Source organism: Acomys russatus, chromosome 25 (assembly GCF_903995435.1).
Source record: "Acomys russatus chromosome 25, mAcoRus1.1, whole genome shotgun sequence".
Classification (NCBI taxonomy): Eukaryota; Metazoa; Chordata; class Mammalia; order Rodentia; family Muridae; genus Acomys; species Acomys russatus.
This window is the reverse complement of record NC_067161.1, coordinates 12,490,768-12,510,188: the sequence shown is the minus strand read 5'-3', so window position 1 is coordinate 12,510,188 and position 19,421 is coordinate 12,490,768. Positions and strand designations below refer to the sequence as shown.

General features: G+C 48.7%; 1 protein-coding gene and 1 pseudogene across 1 annotated transcript; both read right to left on the bottom strand.

Annotated features, from left to right (window-relative positions):
• Nucleotides 1-2,786: 2,786 nt before the first annotated feature.
• Nucleotides 2,787-2,914, bottom strand: LOC127208921 (uncharacterized; annotated as a pseudogene).
• Nucleotides 2,915-9,181: 6,267 nt separating this feature from the next.
• LOC127208234 (mastin-like) lies at nucleotides 9,182-10,811 on the bottom strand. The gene is made up of 5 exons (XM_051167627.1): nucleotides 10,608-10,811; nucleotides 10,277-10,457; nucleotides 9,815-10,089; nucleotides 9,559-9,722; nucleotides 9,182-9,445 (listed from the first exon to the last, which is right to left on the bottom strand). Exons 1-5 carry the CDS (start codon nucleotides 10,678-10,680, stop codon nucleotides 9,182-9,184), a joined length of 957 nt encoding a protein of 318 aa, XP_051023584.1. The 5' UTR covers nucleotides 10,681-10,811.
• Nucleotides 10,812-19,421: the final 8,610 nt, after the last annotated feature.

Genomic DNA, 19,421 nt, shown 5'->3' with positions numbered 1-19,421 from the left:
GTGACGGACCATGATCCTTTGAACAAATCATCTTATCTAGATTATCTGTGGCTCATTGCAAGAGGCCATCACTGTAGTCAGCTGTGGCCTGTTGGCATTCCCTCAGAGAAGAAGGAACAAAGACAGTCCTTGGATCTCTGCTCGAGAGAACTGATCTTCACTCTCCGGCTGAAGAAGCAGCTGGGACTGGCAAAGAAAGCACCACTGAGGAAGTTTCCCATGTTGCACTGGGGCAACAGGAACACGTGTCCTCAGGATCAGCACACAGAAGCTCTCGAAGGGGCCCAGGCAACATGTTGAGCTGGATAAACTCGGCAATGCGGAAAGCATCATACAGATGCTGCTGGTTTTGAGGGCGTGGAAAATGCAAGATTGACGAGGTCATAGAAAGCAGCTGAGGATTGCTCTTCCCTTTGAGCATAAGAAAAGTTAAGTGAGCCAGGCTGTGGTGGTGCACGCCTTTAATCCCACAACACTCTAGAAGGCAGAAGCAGGTGGATCTCTGTGAGCTCAGAGTCAGCCTGGTCTACAAAGCAAGTCCAGAGCAGCCAGGACTCTGTTTCACATAGAAACCCTATCTTGAAAAACCAAAAATAAAATAAAATAAAGAAAAGATAAATATCTAAAAATCTCAGAGTTGAAAATCTTTGGGAGCTTTTTGGAATTGGACTTATTTTATATCGTATTAACAGACGAGACTTTGGAGACAATGCATGGAAAGTTATGGCTTAAGACAGCGTATTTGTGTATCAAGCTGACAAGTGGAGAATTATGCTAGTCAGTTTTGTCAGTATGGCTGTCTTAGTCAGTGCTCTACGGCTGTGAAGAGACACCATGACCATGGCAACTCATAAAAGAAAGCATTTAACTGGGTCTTGCTTACCGTTTCAGAGGTTTAGTTCATCCGTCATAGTGGGGAACATGGTGGCACGCAGGCAGACATGGTGCTGGAGAAGGAGCTGAGAGTTCCAGATCCAGACCCTCAAGCAGTAGGAAGAAAGAGACCTTCGGCTTAGAGTGGCTTTTTGAAACCTCAGAGCCCACCCCCAGTGATACATTTCCCAATCCTTCCAAATTGTACCACTCCCTGGTGTCCAAGCCCTCAAATATATGAGCCTATGGGGCCATTCTTATCCAAGACGCCACAGTGACACAACCTACAATAACCCGGAAGAGATCAGGTAGGCCTGCAGGCATGTCTGTGTGGTGGTGTCTTGATTGTTAGCTGATGCAGGAAGACCCAGCCCACTGTGGGTAGCACCATTCCCTAGGCAGATGGTCTTGACCTGTATAAGAGAGGAACCAGCTAGCTGAGAACAAGGGCTCAAACAATTAGCATATTCTTGCTCTCTCTGATCTTGACTGTGGGTGTGATGCTTTAAGTTTCTGCCTTGACTTTCCTGCAGTAACGGATTGAGACCTGGAGTTGTGAGCTGAGTAATCCTGTTCTGCCCAAAGTTGCTCTATCGGGATATTTTATCATAGCACCAGAAATGAACTGAGAACAGCCTTTTCTCTGTATCACCCTGCCTGTCTTGGGACTCACTCTGTAGACCAGGCTGGCCCAAACTCAGAGATCAACCTCCCTTCTGGGATTAAAGGCATGCGTGACTGCCACCGCCTGGCTCCTAGAACGGCCATTTTTAAACCAGTTTGGCTCTCGTTGCACAATGCCCTCTGGATCTGGGAAGGTGCTAGAGTATATAGGCTCCAGGAGGTTAACTAGAGAAGCCATCATCTCTGTGGAACCATCATCCCTCGCTGGGCTGGGTAAAGACTTTCTGCTGTTGCTTCAGCAGCCCCTCAGCCATCCTCTAAGTAAGCCCAATAAACTAACCAGCTCCCCAGGGTGAATACTGTTTAAGTCTCTCCAAGGAAAGGACAGATGGCCTCCACCCAGGGCCCAGAGCCATTCATCCTACTGAGACCACTTGAACAGAGCTGGGCCCAGTCTTGGTTTTTCTTATCATTTGTCTGTTTTGGGGGTCTATTTTTCCTGAGTCTTAAGTATCCTTAGCAAACATGCTACAGCTGAGCTCTCTCCACAGACTTGGAGTTGTTTTAATCCTACCTAAAACTCAGCCTATATAAGGGGATGTAAACTTCAGGGAGTCGGGGGTTAGTCTACAGGGAGTCTCAGATTGCTAGGAACTGCATTCTCAGCCCTGGTCACCATTGCTGCCTTACAGTGCTCTTGTGTTAGTAGATGTGTCCCAGGATCATGGTGCTGCAGGGAGCAAGTTCTAGACCAGATAGGGCTTTAAAAAGAAAAAGGAAAGCATTTTAATGTATCCAAAATTCATGTTTGAGGTGTGTGTGACGTTGTCTAGATGGCTGCACATCTTTTCAGCTCTCTCCAGCTTTTAACGTCACTTTGCAGACCTGGGTTTACCTTGGAGACCTCTCTTGTTACAATAGAGCTGTTGTCATTGTTGTTGGTTTTTCCTCCAACACAGGATGTGAGACTTATTACAGAACATGATTTGGTGGGGTGTAGAACAGGACAGTGAAAATCCTCCGGAGTGCAAGGCCTTCTGCCACTTGTGCAGGAGACCACACCTGGGAATATATTTTACCCCACAGCCGTCAGAGAGGAGCCACCTCTCAGCCACTGTATCATCGAATTCATTTGCTTTAAGCTTGGTGAACAGCTCACTGTTCAGATGGACATGACGAACTAGCCAAGGTGAACCCTGGCTACTGTGCTCTGGGGCTTCCCAAAGGCACCGGTCTGGAGCCTAGCTTGGGGACAACATTCAGATCCAAGATTTTAATAGCCACCAGAAAACTGTCTTCAAGTTCCCTCGGGGCAACCCCTGTAGGTAACCAGCTGCACACATTCCCAAAGAGGCTGCTATTTTTAGCCGTTTCACACTAGGTCCCCAGGGAACCTGCTTGGTTTAATTGGTTCCAGGGTCATTGTTATTTTGAGGCAGGATCTCTGAAGCCCAGGCTAGCCTTGAACTCACCACAACCTTTCTGTCTGAGCTTCTTGAATGTCAAGATTATAGTTATAAACCACCACACATGGTTTCATTGGGATAGTTTTCTCTTTGTTTTTGTCTTGTTTTTCTTTGTTTTCAAGACAGGGTTTCTCTTTGTAGCCTTGGCTCTTCTGGACTCCTTTTTGTAGACCAGGCTGGCTTTGAACTCACATTGATCCTCCTGCTTCTGCCTCCCAAGTGCTGGGATTAAAGGCATGCGCCACCACGCTGGGTTCATTGATGATGTACTTTTCAAACCCTGAACCGATTACTTAACTCACCAAGGTTTCTGGCGCATTCTTCTCTTTCAAAAAGCCTTGGCCATTTCTGGCTCTCACCTTCCAAGGCTCCATGGCAGGCTAGTCACATAAACCTGTCCCAACTGCTACGTTTGTTCAGTTCCACACAGACGCAGTGATTTCTGTTTCCTAGCTGGGAAGACAATGCCTATTGGGACAATTCATTGTAGGACCCATGAGGGGAGGGAGGTGGTTTGCATAAATCAGTTGACAAACTGCTGATGAGTAATGTTTATGAGTTTTAACGAAAGAACAATTTTTCCTTTACAAATATTGGAACAAACACAATGGTTGATGGCATGTATAGGAAAAAAACGCTGCCCTGAGGTCAGAGAATTTAACCCTGGCTGTGAGAACACAGTGTCATGGGTGCTTGGGTTTGTTTGTTTTGTTTTGTTTTGTTTTCCAAAGCAACTGTATGCACTTAAACTTTGGAAATATTTTTATTCTTTGGCCTATGACAGAGACATCTTGCCCCCAAAACAACCCAGTTTCCTTCATCTTGAAATAAGATGTTCACAAAGAAAAGATGGCCAGGGATGTAGTTCAGTTGGTGGTACTTGCCTAGCATGCATGAAGCCGTGGGTTCCACCCCAGGCCCCTATAATCCAGGCATGGTGTAAGTCTGTGAGCCCAAGCACTATAGAGGTAGAGAGAGGAAGACCAGAAATTCAAACTCATCCTCAGCTAGGCAGTGGGTTGTGGGGCAGCCTGGGCTACTTATGATCCCATCTCAAGAAAACCCAACAGGACAAAGAGATGGTACAGCCACCAGGAGCATGCATGTGCTGCTCTTTGAGTGGTTAGTTTCCCAGTACCCACATGGTGGCTCGCAACCCTCTGTCTCTAGTTGCTGGGGATCCTTTTTTGCCCTCTGTGTGTCAGGCACGTATGTGGTGCGCTCATATTCGTTTTGGCAAACTACTTAATACACATAAAACAAAATAAATCTGAAAGAAAGAAAAGTTGCTTTGGATCAATGCTGAACACAGTTTAATACTTTGAATGCCCCAATTTTTTGTTCCAACGAAGCACTTTTACCCAAGCAGTTGCTTGTCTCCTTTAGTGTAGTGTTGAGGAAGACTAAAGCTGCCACTGAGCTCCATCCTCCATCCTAAGAATTTTCTTGTCAACTGCTTTGTTCTCTTTGTTCCTGTTTCGAGACAGGGTCTCACACAGCCTTGAACTTGATAGCAAAAGATGACCTTGAACTTCCAATCCACCTGCCTCCACCTCTTGAGTGCTGGTATTACAGGAGTGCACCAGCACATCTAGTTTATGTAGTGCTGAGGATTGAAGCCAGGGCAAAGCACTGTACCAACTGAGCTACATCCCCAGCCCACTACTGCTTTTTTTTTTTTGTGTGTGTGTGTGTGTGTGTGTGTGTGTGTGTGTGTGTGTGTGTTTTGGTTTTTGGAGACAGAGTTTCTCTGTGCAGCCTTGGCTGGCCTGGACTTGCTTTGTAGACCAGGCTGGCCTTGAACTCACAGAGATCCGCTTGCTTCTGCCTCCCAAGTGCTGGGACTAAAGGCGTGCACAGCCACCACCGCCCAGCAAGGTTCTGCTTTCCTAAACACATCAGGATAGGTTATTTGCTGAGTGTGGCTGTTCAGAACAGTTGTCGCTTCTTGTGGTTGTCCCTGTTCTTTCGGGTCTTTGCTTGTGAGAGGCAGGCCCTCACTACCTTGCCCAGGCTGCCTTTGAACCTGCTCCCCATAACACCCCCGGGTCCAGCCCTAGCTGCAGTGTTACAGCCTGTTTTGTAACTGGGCTATGCTGTCCCCTGCCTGCCATACAGACTGGACACCTGTCATTAGCCCTCACCTGTCCAGAGCCCAGACACTGTCATCATGTAAAGAGCCTGGCAAGGGTGCAGCTATCAAAGATAGCCCCTCACCTTGACTATTAGACTATTGAAATATTGGACCCCAAGAAATTGGAATTCCCTCAGGAATCTCCTACTGAGAGAAGAGAAGGCCTAAAGCATGGGTTGGCCAGAGGGGGAGTTTGTCTCCTGGAAAGAGATTCATAACTTAGCAGACACTTGCAGGAGCAACAATGCTGAATCAGTGGTGAGCAGGACCTCACCTTGACTAGGGAATGTTTAGATGTGTGTAACTCTGGCCCACTACTTAAACCTCAACCTCTCTTCAGGACCCCGATAATAAATAGTCTTGAGGAGTCATTGGTTTTCTTTGTCTTTCTTTCCAATATGGCTACATTGAATAAATCTCCTTTTTTTTTTTTTTCCTGCTTTTTACTATTAATTCAGTCAGCCAGAGCTACATAATGAAACTGTCTAAAAAGACAATGCCTAACTAATGCCACTGTCTTCAGAAAGATGGACACAACTGCCCATGGACTTCACAGTTGGACATAACCTAGCTGTGCTTGCAAGAGAAAAAAAAAAATGAAGGGAGGCTCAGAGCCTCAAGTCGAGACCACCTGGCACTCCATCCCACAACAGGTGAGCACAGCTGACCCCAAAACTCCCTGCAGGTGGCACAGGCAGCCACACTGTCAGCTCAGTACCGCATGCCAGGGCCACTTGGCCAGATGTTGCGAGAGGCAGCAGTTAGCTCAGACCATGATCCAGGTCCCATGCCCCCCCCCCCCGCGTGTGCCTCATGTCCCCCTTGTGTGTGGCCAGCCTACCATCATCCCTGACTTGGATGAGAGGTGATTCCTCTCTTCCAGGGGCCTGCTCTGATCAGCTGCTACGGACACAGCTCTTTTTCTCTGATGCCTAAAGCATCAGAAGTACTTGAATGGAACGGGTCCGGGGCTCAGGAGGACCTCTGCAAGCCCTATGGCCTCTGGGTACCAGGGAAACAGCTCTGAGAGATAGTAGCTGGTAGTGGGTGGGACAGGCCATCTAGGGCCAGAAACCTGAGCTGTGGGAGACATTCCTGCTGCTCAGCTAAGGGAAGCATGCCAGACCACATGACTCCCCCCCATAGCTGGAAAAGAACAGGGGTACCAACCCCCTCATGTCCGAAATAGAGTAGCAGTTCAGCCCCATCAGGGGGTGCTGGCCTCTATCACCCATCTCCTCTACTTGATCCTCACTAAGGAGATGGTTGGTGAGTTGCTTTCTATTTGCTGATCCAGGTCATGTGACTCTGGCCAACCCTGAGAGCCCCACCTGTCAGGACCCCCAAAGGGCCATTCTTCAAATTCAGCAAGTGCCCAATGTTGCCTGCTGAAAGCCCCAACCTCCCCAGAGCCCATTGTGTAGGATGGAGGGGTGCTCAGGAAGGAGGGATGCCATGGAAGTAGGGGTGCCCAGGAGCTCTCCCATCCACCATGCTTTCTGTGGACACAGGCGCCCCAGCAGCTGTTCTAGGGACTTAGGTCTGGTTTTACAGTTTCAAAAGAATCAGAAAAATCAGAACTTTAGACTTTTAAAAAAATAAATAAATAAAAGTTTATTTGGGGTCAACAAGAAGGTTTGATGGGTAAAGGTGCTTGCTACCAATCCTGAAGACCTGAGATCAGTTCCTAGAACCCTCATGATAGAAGGAAAACACAAATTACACATGTACACATACACGCACGCACGCACACACACACACACACACACACACACACACACAGCACAGAGCTAATGGCGGCGTGTGGTGTTGTACTCCTAGCATCCCAGCACTCAGGGAGGAAAGGCATACAGGTCTCTAAATCTGAGACCAGCTTGGTCTGGTCTACATAGTGAGTTCCAAGCTAGCCAGAACTACATAGTGAGTCCTTGTCTCAAAAAAAATTTTTTTTCAGTTTGTTATTTTTGACAGGTTTACTAAGATGTGATTTCCACACCATACAATTCACCCACTTAAAGAGGTGCAGGGTACACGCCTGCAGTCCTAACCCTGGGGAGGCTGATACATGAGGACTTTTCAAGTTCAGGGCTAGCCTACTTCAGGGCTAGCCTACTTCAGGGCTAGCCTACTTCAGGGCTAGCCTACTTCAGGGCTAGCCTACTTCAGGGCTAGCCTACTTCAGGGCTAGCCTACTTCAGGGCTAGCCTACTTCAGGGCTAGCCTACGTTACAGAGTGAGATCCTGTCTCAAAAACAAAGCACAAAGAGTGTAGTTGTGGGTTTCGCCCTGTCCCTGGAGTGCAAGCCATCCCCACACCCCATGTTACAGTGTTTCCCTCACCCTGAAAAGACACGTGTTCCTTATCTCCTACCTCCTGTCCTGATGCGGCTCCCCAACCCCCAGCAGCCACCAGCCCACGCTGTGGAGTTCCTTCTCCTGGGAGATCAGACCACATGGTCCTTCATAACCAGCTTCACTTCCTTACCTGGTAGAGAACGCCTTCCTACTCGGTCCCTAGCCATCCTAAGAAGCCAGCTGACTCCCTGACTTGACGTATAGCTTAGAGAGTACCAGCTTTAGTCCCCTGGGGCTGCTCTCCCCGGCGCTGTGGATATGGTGGCTTACACACACACACACACACCAGGGTTTTCAATCCACTGGTCTGAAGCCAGGTGTCCAAAGGGAGATTTTGGTGAGGGCCTACCTACGGGACCACAGACTGCAGCTTTCCTTTGTATCCTTACATGTCACACAAGTAAGCTCTCTCGGGTCCCTGCTATAATCGCCTCCTAATGTTTCTGAGAGAGAGGTTAGACGTTCAAGACTCAGGGCAAAACCACCACTGGCGCTGAGAGGAGGGACTTTCCTAAGCACTGGATGACGGACACATTTGTGGGCCCCTGGAGAATCTGCCTCCCCTCATGACATCCAGCTGAGCTGAGATGTGGGGAGACATAAGGGCCTCAAGGTGCCTGCAGAATATTTCAAAGCATCATGGGTAGAAATAAGGGCTTGAGAGCGCTTGCTATGTAGCTCAGTTGGTAGAGTGCTTGCCTAGCCTCCACTAAGCCCTGGGTTTAGCCACTTAGTGAATTCCTATGATACCTGTAATCCCAGCACTTGGAAGGGGGAAACAGGAAGATCAGAGGTTCAAGGTAATCCTCAACTCTTTTACAAGTCCCAGGCCAGTCTGGGCTACATATGACCCTCTGTCAAAAACCAAAATGGGCTAGGGAGATGGCTCAGTGGAGAAAGCACTTGTGCAAGCATGAGGACTGGAGTTCAGGTTCCCAGAGCCCACAGGAAAAGCCAGGTGGATATGGCAGTCCAACCAAAATCTCCCCAAGAGACAGATGGGGGACTCCTGGGGGAAATGGGCTAGCTAAACTAGCTGAGTGGGGAAACTCTGGGTTCATCCAGAGGCCCTGCCTTAGTAAATAAAGCAGAAAGTGATCGAGGAAGACACCAATGTCAACCTCTGGCTTCTACATGCACATGCGTGTGCACGCACACACACATGAAAATGCAGACATGTTCATGCATGCACAGCAAACTTGCAAGAGAAAATAGGGAGAACTCAATTCTTTAGAATTTGAATGGCCTCATGGGCTCAGAAAGAGGCATTTTGACACGACAATGCAAGAGCTGAAGTATTGGGGAGACCCCCCCAAATCTGACCCCTGCCTACGAGTCCTGGAGTCTGCACAGGCAAGTGGAAGAATCTCAGGAAAACACATGTTAGGGGGTCTGGACTCCACAGAGTAACGTGGGCTAACTTAGTAACCGAGAGCACCTCCTCTCCACACCACCAAGGCCTCAGAGGCACTAATGGGGGATGCCCCACTCTACCAGCTCAGCCCCCACCCTGAGTGCCAAGCTCTGGGTTCAAAGTTCAAACAGACATCAATTAGACAATCCACCATTTAATGGGAAACAAGATTTAAAAAGGGGGGGGGGTATGGGCTGCCCAGCTACTTTTGAGATGTAGTTTTAGACACCTCCCCCACCCCACTCAGAGTTAAGGGACATGAGAGCCTCCAGACTAGAAACACAAGGGGGTGTCACTACCATGGGAGAGGGAGAGTTAAGAAAGTGGGACTGGACTAGCAGGAGGAGTGAGGGGTTTAACAAGAGTGGTAGGAGGCTCCTTTGTTGTATAAATCCCATCTGGGCCCATCGAGGGTTCTGGGAACTTGGGGACGTAGCGATGGATCCAGGCCACGTACTTCATCACTCGGGTGTATACTCCAGGGAATTCAGGAAGGCCACAGCCTATGCTCCAGCTGACCACACCCACCTGGATCCAGGAGCAGTTCCACTTGCATACCAAGGGGCCCCCGGAGTCATACTGTGGGAAAAGGCAGGGATCAGTACTCCAGGCATCACAGGTTGCCGAGATGGATGGGTCCTAGGGTCCTGGGCTAAAAAGGGACAGGGGAGAGAGGATAGGCTGGCTGTCACCTGGCAAGAATTGTGGCCCTCCCTCCCGGCACAAAGCATGTCATCTTTGATGATCCTGGTCCTGCTGTCCAAGGAGGAATTGGTCCTGTACTTCTGTTCACAGTCACTGTTTTCCACAATGGGGACTGCCACTTCCCTCAGGTAGTAGGGTGGTGGCAGTGGCACTGTGGAGAAAAGCCAGTAAGAACCAAAGCTGGGGACTTCTGCCTCTTCCCATCAGGCCTGACCACGGATATGAGGTCTTCCCAATACCCACTCTGGTCCTCGATGTGGCCCCAGCCAGCCACCCAGCAGATCTTCGTTGAGGGGACCCTCTGGGAGGCAGCGGGGAGAAAAACAGGGTAGACACGCTCAGACAGCACAGCAGGGGTGTCCAGTTTCAGCAGAGCAATGTCTGCACCCCCTCGGACAGACAGCCTCTCACTAAACTTGGGGTGGTGGATGATCTTGGCCACTTTGATCAGTCTGTCATTTTCATAGAGTCTCAACTGTCCAACTTGGACTCTAAAAGCACAGGCCTCCAGCTCTTTTCTGAAAGACAGGACAATGAGCCCCCTCAGAGGGGCTGAAGGGTAAGGACATCAATCTCCACGCAGACACCATAGGGATCAGGAGGGTCTCAGAAATCCTGCCTCCCGCACAAACTCTGCTCACAATGTCCCACCCACTTCCCAGTGTCTGCCTGCTCCCAGCCCAGGGAATGGGTGACCCCACTCACGGCGTCACACAGTGGGCAGCAGTGAGCACCCACTGAGGGTGGATGAGGGAGCCCCCACAGATGTGTTCCCATTTGCTCTTCTCCATATTGTAGAACCTCAGGCTGACCTGCCATGGGAACCGTCGGAACGAGACAGGGCAGCCTCCGACAATGCCTGCCAACCCCTGTCCTGAGCTGAGGTCTGTGGAAGCAAAGAGAGTCATCAGACACCAGACAGAGGCTTCCAGGGCTTAGGAGTCAGTGAAATTTCTGGCAAATTGACAGCCTGACATAACCCCAGGGACAGCATAAGGGCTCTGGCGGGAGAGGGGGAGGAGGGGTTAAGACTCACCAGGAGTCACAAGGTTTGTGCTCCCCAGACAAGGGAGCATGAGAAACAGCAGCCACAGCATCCCGGAGCACATATCACAGAGATCTCTGTCCCAAACACTGGCCTCTGCAGCCAGGAGACTGAGGGCAAAGGTGCTAATGGATAGGAGCAGCTGTGCTCCGTTCTCTGTCTTCCCTTGAGGGTCCCTGGGGTCCCATTTATCTTTCTTCCACAGGATGTGGGCACAGAATGCAACCTCTGTACTCCAGAGGGGCATGTTGTGGCCACACATGTCTTTTCACTGGGGGCTGATATGAATTGACTAGTCAGGTCACCGCCTCCCAGTGAGGCAGAGTGGGCCATAGGGGTATCCCAAGCTTGAAAGATGCCCTGCAGTAGATGGGTCAGGCTGCAAACTAAAAAAAGAAAAAGAAAGAAAAAAAAAAAAAAAAAAAAAACAAGATGGAAAAAGTAGTCTCCAGACCCACACCCAGGGTACTGCAGGAGAGACTGTGGCATGACCTCCTTCTGTTCTTGGCTATGGTCACTGCCCCTCCACCTACAGACCTGGCGCCAGGAGCTGATGACACCCCATTATATGTGGGCTGCATTTTCAGAGGTGTTATAGGGTCATTCTGATGGACATGTGGAAGTCCTCCAAGCACTACAGAATTGTTGGATCAGAGCACAAAGTTGGGTCCTAGGAACCATGATCACTCCTTATAATGGCATGCATATGGAAGTGTGGACGAGAGAGGCCAAGCTGTCACCGTTACTTTCTGGAGGCCACCTAGCCAGGCTTGCAGGTCCATAGCTCAGCTGCCCACTGCTGGAAGAGCCTAAACACTACAGATTTCTATTGTCCCTAACTCCCAGAAGAGCTAGGTCCTTGCCAATAGCTGATCCAGTTCATGAGAGCATCCGGGCTCGGAGAAGAAGAAGGTTGCCTTACCAAGACTTAAGGGGAACTCCCCAAAGTCTAAATGGGCTTAGCCATATGCCCCCTCCAATCATAATAGGCCTCCTCTGCGCCTCTCTGGCCCTTCTGGTAAAGCCTTTGCATTCCAAAGCCTCTTTGAGGTCAAAATATATCTATCTATGGAGCCACAGGCAGCAAATGGGTCCCTGGGAGAGAACTGTCGTTTCCCCTTGATCCTGCACCCTTCCCTATGCTGGCTGAAGAAGGCCTAGAGATGAGACTAGAAACATCTGAGGCTTAGAGGACAGGCTGTTTTGCTGAGTGTGTGTGCACTGAGGCGGGGCCAATGATATGAGAGCTAGCAGCCCGATGCAGGAGCAGAGAGCAGTATGTGCTCTGATGCTGTAGGAACAGGGCTTCTGTGTGTTCAGTGGGGAGTAGGACCTAGTTGTGGGTTAAACTGTGCCCGTAAATCCAACCAGGATTTCACAAAATGACCACGTTTGGACAAGGGGGGGTCTCCTGTTTGATGATCACGGGAAAGTGAGGTCATTAGGGTAGACTTCAGATTGATTGGGGTCCTGATGAGTTCTCAGGGAGAAGGTGATATCTTCAGGCCTTAGGACCCCAGGGGTAGCCAGCTCCGCTCACAGCCCCATCATAAAAGCCTGAGAGCCCTTGAGGAAGAAGGCCTACAGTGAACTAGGGGTCCCACAAAGAACTCAGATGGGGGCAGGGGCATTTGTTTGATTCCAAGACACAGTCTCGCTGTCTCAGGATGGCCTTGAAATCTAACTTGCCCTCTTACCTCAGCCTTCCAAGTGATGGGATTACCAGGATGGACCAGTGCACCCTAGGACCTGAGACTTGTGTTGTTCTCTCTCTCTCTCTCTCTCTCTCTCTCTCTCTCTCTCTCTCTCTCTCTCTCTCTCTCTCTTTCTCTGTGATCTCTGAGGTTTCTATGCAATACCTCTCCTCAGCTGGGTGGTGGTAGCTGTGGCAGCAGCGCATGCCTTTAAACTCAGGACTTGGGAGGCAGAGGCAGGCAGAGCTTTGTGAGTCTGAGGTCAGCTGGGTCTGCAGAGTAAGTTCCAGAACAGCCAAACCTACAAAGAGAGAGTCTGTCTTGAAAAAACAAACCAGGGTTTCTCTGTGTAGCCTTGGCTGTCCTGGACTCTTCACAACGATCTGCCTGCCTCTGCCTCCCAAGTGCTGGGATTAAAGGCGTGCACCACTGTGCCCAGCTACATACTGGTTTTTTAAGCTGTTGAACACCCCAGGCAGAAACTGAAGAGTCTTCATGTGCCCCAGCACTGGGATCCATGTGTGCCATGAACCATATATCCAAGACTTGGATTTCCTTTTTCTTTCTTTCTTTCTTTCTTTCTTTCTTTCTTTCTCTTAAAGCAGGATCTCACTCTGTAGCTTAGGCTGTCCTGAAACTGACTACATAGACCAGGCTGGCCCCAGTCCTACAGTGACTCTCACACCTCTGCTGCTGTGTGCTGAGATTATAGGTGCCACCACACCCATCCGGATTCCCTCATGAAGACCTCAGGACCTACCAAAGATGACCTCTTCCCCATACTCAGTGTTGCAACAGGAAATTAGACAAGAGCAACAGTGGGCAGTTACTAAGCCCTGTCTTAGACCCCAGGCCCAGTTTGTATCACTGCTGAGCTAAGAAGTTCTACTTACCCTGCCGGACATCTAAATGCCATTTGGAATAGCTGGAGAATACTTAGAAATAGGCTGGGAGGAAGATTGGTGCCATATGTTAGCCAGACCCTCCAGAAAATTCTCTCATATACTGGCAGGTGACCCTGGTCCCTGCTTCTGACCACTGAAGCCACAGAGAGTCATATGCTTTCCCCCAGGGACATCCCTCTGTGCTGCAGCCAGAGTAGGCCTGTACCCTGTCATACAAATCACTGTGACAATAGATAGGAATGCTGCACTTAGCTGGGCGTGGTGGCACACGCCTTTAATTCCAGCACTTGGGTGGCAGAGGCAGGCCAGCCTGGTCCACAAAGAGAGTCCAGACCAACCAAGGCTACACAGAGAAACCCTGTCTCAAAAAACAAACAAACAAAAAAAAAAAAAGCCAGGCGGTTGTGGCGTACACCTTTAATCCCAGCACTCAAGAGGCAGAGGCAGCCTGATCTAAAAGTGAGTCCAGGACAGTCAAGACTAAACAGAGAAACCCTGTCTTGGGGGTAAAAAAAAAAGAATGCCTCACATCACATCCCCCAGGGGCACCACATCAGCCCTGATGGACCCAGAGCCATCAATCACCTAAGGCCTCCAATCTTTTTTACTGACCTTGGAAAGTAAAGGACTGACCACAGCTCTCGGGATACCATGCATATTTGTATCTGCCAGGAGACCTGTGAAATCAAGGGAACTATGCCACCATCCCATGGTCATAAAATTTCACTTCTCAGCCAGGTGTGGTGGTGTATGACTTTTAGCTCAGCATTCAGGAAGCTGAGGCAGGCAGGTATCTGTGAATTAGAGGCCAACCTCATCTACATAAAGAGCTCCAGGCAAGCCAAGGTAATATCATAAGATTCTATCTCAACCCGCTCCCCAAAACTTCCATTGTCTATCCATGACACAGTGTCTGCACTGGTTTCTGCTAGCAACAACATGACTGGTTCATACGTCTTTCATGGGAATTATAACAAGCATTTATCTAAACTGGAAATTGGGATAGATGCTTATAAACCCAGCACTTGGGTGGCTGAGAGAGTCTGATTTCTATGAATTTGCATAGTAACCTCTAAGCCAGCCAGAGCTTTATCACATGACCCTGTCAGAAAGAAAGAAAGAAAGTGAGAGAGAGAGAGAGAGAAAGAGAGAGAGAGAGAGAGAGAGAGAGAGAGAGAGAGAGAGAGAGAGAGAGAGAGAGAGAGAGAGAGAGAGAAGGGGGCTGGAGAGATGGTTCAGAGGTTAAGAGCACTGTCTACTCTTCCAGAGGTCCTGAGTTCAATTCCCAGCACCACATGGTGGCTCACAACCATCTATAATGAGATCTGATGCCCTCTTCTGACCTTCAGGTGTACATGCAGGCAGAACACTGTATACATAATAATAAATAAATCTTTTTTTAAAAGAAAGAAAGAAAGAAAGAAAAAAGAGGTCAGGGGAGGAACGGAAGGGAAGAGAAGGAAACGGAATGGAAAGTAGGGGGAAACAGAATGGAAAAGATAGCTCCACTGTTAAGAGCACTTGCTGAACCACATGGCACAGGTGGAGGAAGACACGCAGAGACACACCAGCCATATGGCCTGCCTGTATTGGGAGCCACCTACAATGTGTAAGTATGTGGTGGGCAGATGGGAGAAGAAGAGAACTGGTTTGTTTATGAAGAGAGTACAACTGGAGAAGCGAGGACGGAGAGGAATAGTCTTGTGCGAGTGGCCTGCCCTGCCACCTGAGGCCATGGTGAAATCCCAGGCCGTGCTGCTGCTGAGGGCCGTGTCTGAGTCCTTGGCCACGCAGCAGCAGGGGTCTGTGTTGATATTTGTGTCTCATGTTACCACTAAAGACTGTGCAGATGACCCTGGTCTGGGCTGCCACCTGGGACCACACTGATGTCCACGGGCTGTGCAGAGCTAGCCTCATCCCTCACTGGCTGAGGCACTCTGAAGAACTGACCCCACCTCTCATCAACTGCAGCATTTGGAAGAGCTAGCCCTGAACCTCTCCTGAGCAGCACAGTAAAGCTGGCCCTAGGAGCACAGCGGTAGCACAGGAGGGCCAGCCCTGAGGGCATGAGCTCTGGGAGAGCTAACCCTGCCACTCGCCTGCTGTGAGGTGGTGATGAGGGGACACCACCTTCCCTTTGCCTATGCTACCTGAGGCAGTGAGGAGAGCCAGCCCTGAGGGGATGGGAACTGGAGAGCTAGTCCTTGCTCTTTGTGGGCTACAGCATTGGGTGACTGACTGACTGGGGTGGTGCTGGAGAGCTTGTCCTGGTGGTGTGGGGTGCAGGAGAGCTGTCAGGCTGACTAGCTCAGCTACACCCCCCCCCTCATGCCCAGATCCAGGGCTTTCAGCTGGCCCACCCCAATATCTACCTCACCTATGAACTGCTAGAGTGTGTGTGAGGGCGGGTTCTGACACAGCGCAACAGCAGAATTTCTGAGAGGAGTCCCAGTGAAGATCCAGTGTTGGTGGTGTAGCAGCAGCCAGGGGCCTCGAACCAGGCCAATGACTCATTGCAATGAACATTTGCCAGGAAAGAGATGTGTGGGCAAAGGGCATACTATGGGACACACTGTGACACACTACAGCTTCCACAACTAGATTTTTATTTATGTTTTGTTTATTTATTTTCTGTTTGTTTATTTGGGGGGAAGGCTGCAAGGGCAGAGGGCAGATACAAAAGGATGGGGAGACATATGATACAAAACTCACAAAGGCTCAATAAGGCCTGACTTACTATTCTTGCAGAAGACACAAAATCAGTTCCCACACCTACATGGTGGCTCACAATCATCTGTACTTGTAATTGCAGGGTATCTGACATCCTCTTCTGGTTTCCATGATACCAGGCATGCATATGGTATATATACATACATATGGGAAAACATTCATATGTAAAGATAAATTAATCTTTCACAAAAGAAATACACTTTGGACCTTCAACCACCCTGCCTCACTCTCTCAAGTGCAGGGACTACAGATGTTCACCACCACACCTGGCCTACCGTCACATTTTGAGAAAAACCATTGATTATTGGAAAAGGCAACAGTGGATGCAGACTGACCACAAAGTAATATTTTTAAGCCAGGAAAAGAACAACTTAGAACCTGTAACACTTCTCAGAGCCAAGGGTGAGACAGTGCGAATGTATCCTCAGGCGCAGGGCTTGTGAGACCTGAGACAGGATAACTTCTGTTATCAAAAGGACACAGAGACTAACATTTGTAGCAAAAGGAAAGACGGTTGCAGAAACAGACAGCAAAGGAGACCAAAGGTCGTGGCAAAGGTTACTGTATCTTTAAGAGATAAGACACACGAGAAGCAGAAAGTGTGTCCACTGTGACCGTTGACCCGCAATTAACAGTTGTGATGCTATCTGTGATGGATTTGAGAGAGAAAGCCTCAAGAAGGGTTGGAAGGTTGATAAATGTCTTATCTGAATTGGGGGGGTGGGGACATGTAGACAGAGATCTAGAAGAAAGCTTTTAAAAGGGCGAGAGTAAGCGTAGAAAATGATGGAAAGATATAAAGTAATATTAAGACTACAGGAGCCAGTCTGAGTGCACCAATTATTCTAATAAGCACAGAGGGAACCATGTAAACAGGTAGAACACAAACATCTGGCTGTGGATGGCCGTGTTCGCCCAATGTGCTTGAGACTCTAGGCTGGATCCCCAGCACCGCAAAGTTACTAACTCAGTTAACCGATTAAAATAAACTAAGATTAAAATATAGATATTGGCCATATTTTTTTAAAAGTCCAGCAATATGTTGCCCTGTGAAAAGAGGCTGACAGCTGGCTCTCTGGAGAAGGCAGGCCTTCTGTTGAGTACATGCTGCGTCCTCTTTCCCCACACCTTTCTCCTTCTCGCCTAACACCCCTGCCCAGGTCTATGGTAAGCCTTTTTCATAATAAACTCCAGCTCTGACTCAAACCACAAAAATAAGATTTTTTTCACCAGAAGATGATTTCTTAAGGTTTTAGTGAATTGGATTTAATCACATTCAAAATCTTACTCTGATCCAAAAAAAAAAAAAAAAAAAAAAAAAAAAACTCAAGAAAATAAAAAAAAACAGCCATATATAGTGAGTGGCTCAAGCAGCTGTACAAACTCAAGGCCAGCCTAGGATATCAAAAAGAAAAAGGAAAGAAAGAAAGGAAGAACATACACTACAAATAAATAAATGGATCTAAAGCACAAAGAAAACAGACAATTCTAGTGGCCAGTGAGGATGGAGTTAGGCTAGACTTTGACTCACAGGGGAAGGGAAGCCCGAACAAACATCTGTGTTCGAACATTTAAATTGATTTTATGCACAGCCAAAACCTTGAAACAATACAGGGCAGATTCAGGTTGGTTTGTTTGTTCTTACAGTCAGTCTTTTGAAAAGCAACCAGATGAACAAACAGTAGTCCATTCAGTACTGGAAAGAATCAAACAATGCGAGCCACAGCAATGAGAGAAATTCAATCTGCTCAGTAGAGCATCCTGACTTCCAGTCAGGCGTGGGAGCCTGTAGTCCCCGAACAGGGTCCTAAGCACCCACCTATGGGCAGTGAGAGCCAGCACCCCGGTCCTCAAGCTCGCCCCCTTTGTCATCTGACACTCAAAGCCCACCATTCTGCTGTTAAGTCTATGACTTCAGTTTCTCTGGAGATCTTGCTACTGGAATCATATTATCTTTTTTTTTTTTTTTTGCCATTTTAAAAAAGGTTTTATTTTATTCTTGTTGGTCATGGTGGTACCCATCTTTAACCCCAGCGCTCAGAAGGCTGAAGCAGGCAGGACTAAAAGCCGCTTTGGTCTGTATAATGAGTTCCAGGACAGCCAGGGTTACAAAGTGAGACCCTGTCTTTAAAAAAAAAAAAAAAAAAAAAAAAAACTGAAAAAGGCTAAGTTATTTTTAGTTGTGTGTATTATTTGTGGCCATCTGTGTGAGTGTATTGACTTGAGTTCAGGGCCTGAGGAGACCAGAAGAGGTTGTCAGAACCCCTGGAACTGGAGTAAAAAAAAAATACTTGTGGGGCACCAAGTGGGTCTTGGGAACTGAACTCAAGCCCTCTGCAAAAGCAGCAAGTGCTCTTACCTACTAAGCCATCTCTCCAGCCTTGTCATGTTGTGACTGACTGATTTCACTGAGCTGGATTACCAGTAGCACCAGGGACAGGGGCAGATGAGACAGGACTCCCTGGACCCTCTCAGTGGAAGCAGCCAACACCCACAGTGCTTTGCTGCATTTCTTGGCAACCATAGGACCCCACGCTGCTGTCATCTAGTCCTGGAGACTGAGACATTGGGGGATCTCCATCAAAGCTTCATCTAACACGCTGCTTTCCCCCCATATCCCCGACCCTTACCTTTGACTCTGATGTCCCCTAGCCACTCACTAAGCACAATGTCCCCTGCAAAACTCTCAGGGAGGCAGCTGGGATAAAAACAGAGTGGATGTGCTCAGAGAACAGCACAGGGGCCTTCAGGCTCCACAGGGCAGTGTCCGTCCACATCTGCCTTGAGAGATAGGCTGTTATTGTACTTGGGGTGCTGGTAATTTCAACTCCCTTCTTTGGCTGGTAGGCTTCATAGAGATCAAGTCACTCAAGCTAAACTCTAAAAGTGTAGGCTTGCTGGGGGTGGTGGCGCACGCTTTTAATCCCAGCACTCGGGATGCAGAGGCAGAGGGATCGCTGTGAGTTCGAAGCCAGTCTGGTCTACAAAGTGAGTCCAGGACAGCCAAGGCTACACAGAGAGACCCTGTCTCGAAAAACTAAAAAAAAAAAAAATTAAAAATTAAAAATAAATAAGTAGGGGCTGGAGAGATGGCTCAGCGGTTAAGAGCACTGTCTGCTCTTCCAAAGGTCCTGAGTTCAATTCCTACCAACCACATGGTGGCTCACAACCATCCATAATGTGATCTGATGCCCTCTTCTGGCCTGCAGGGGTACAAACAGGCAGAGCAATGTCTACATAATAAATAAATAAATCTTAAGGGAAAAAAAAAAAAGTAAATAAGTGTAGGCTTCCAGCTCTTTCCTGGGGGACAGATGCCCTCCAGGGAGGATGGAAGATAGAGAAACCAAGCTCATTGTAGGCGTTAGGGACACCCCACATATCTGGATTGAGGCTCAGAAACTCTCCACCCAGGACTCTGCCCACAAGACAGCACCCTCTCCTTCCCAGCCACATCTGCTGTCGGTCAAGGGCCA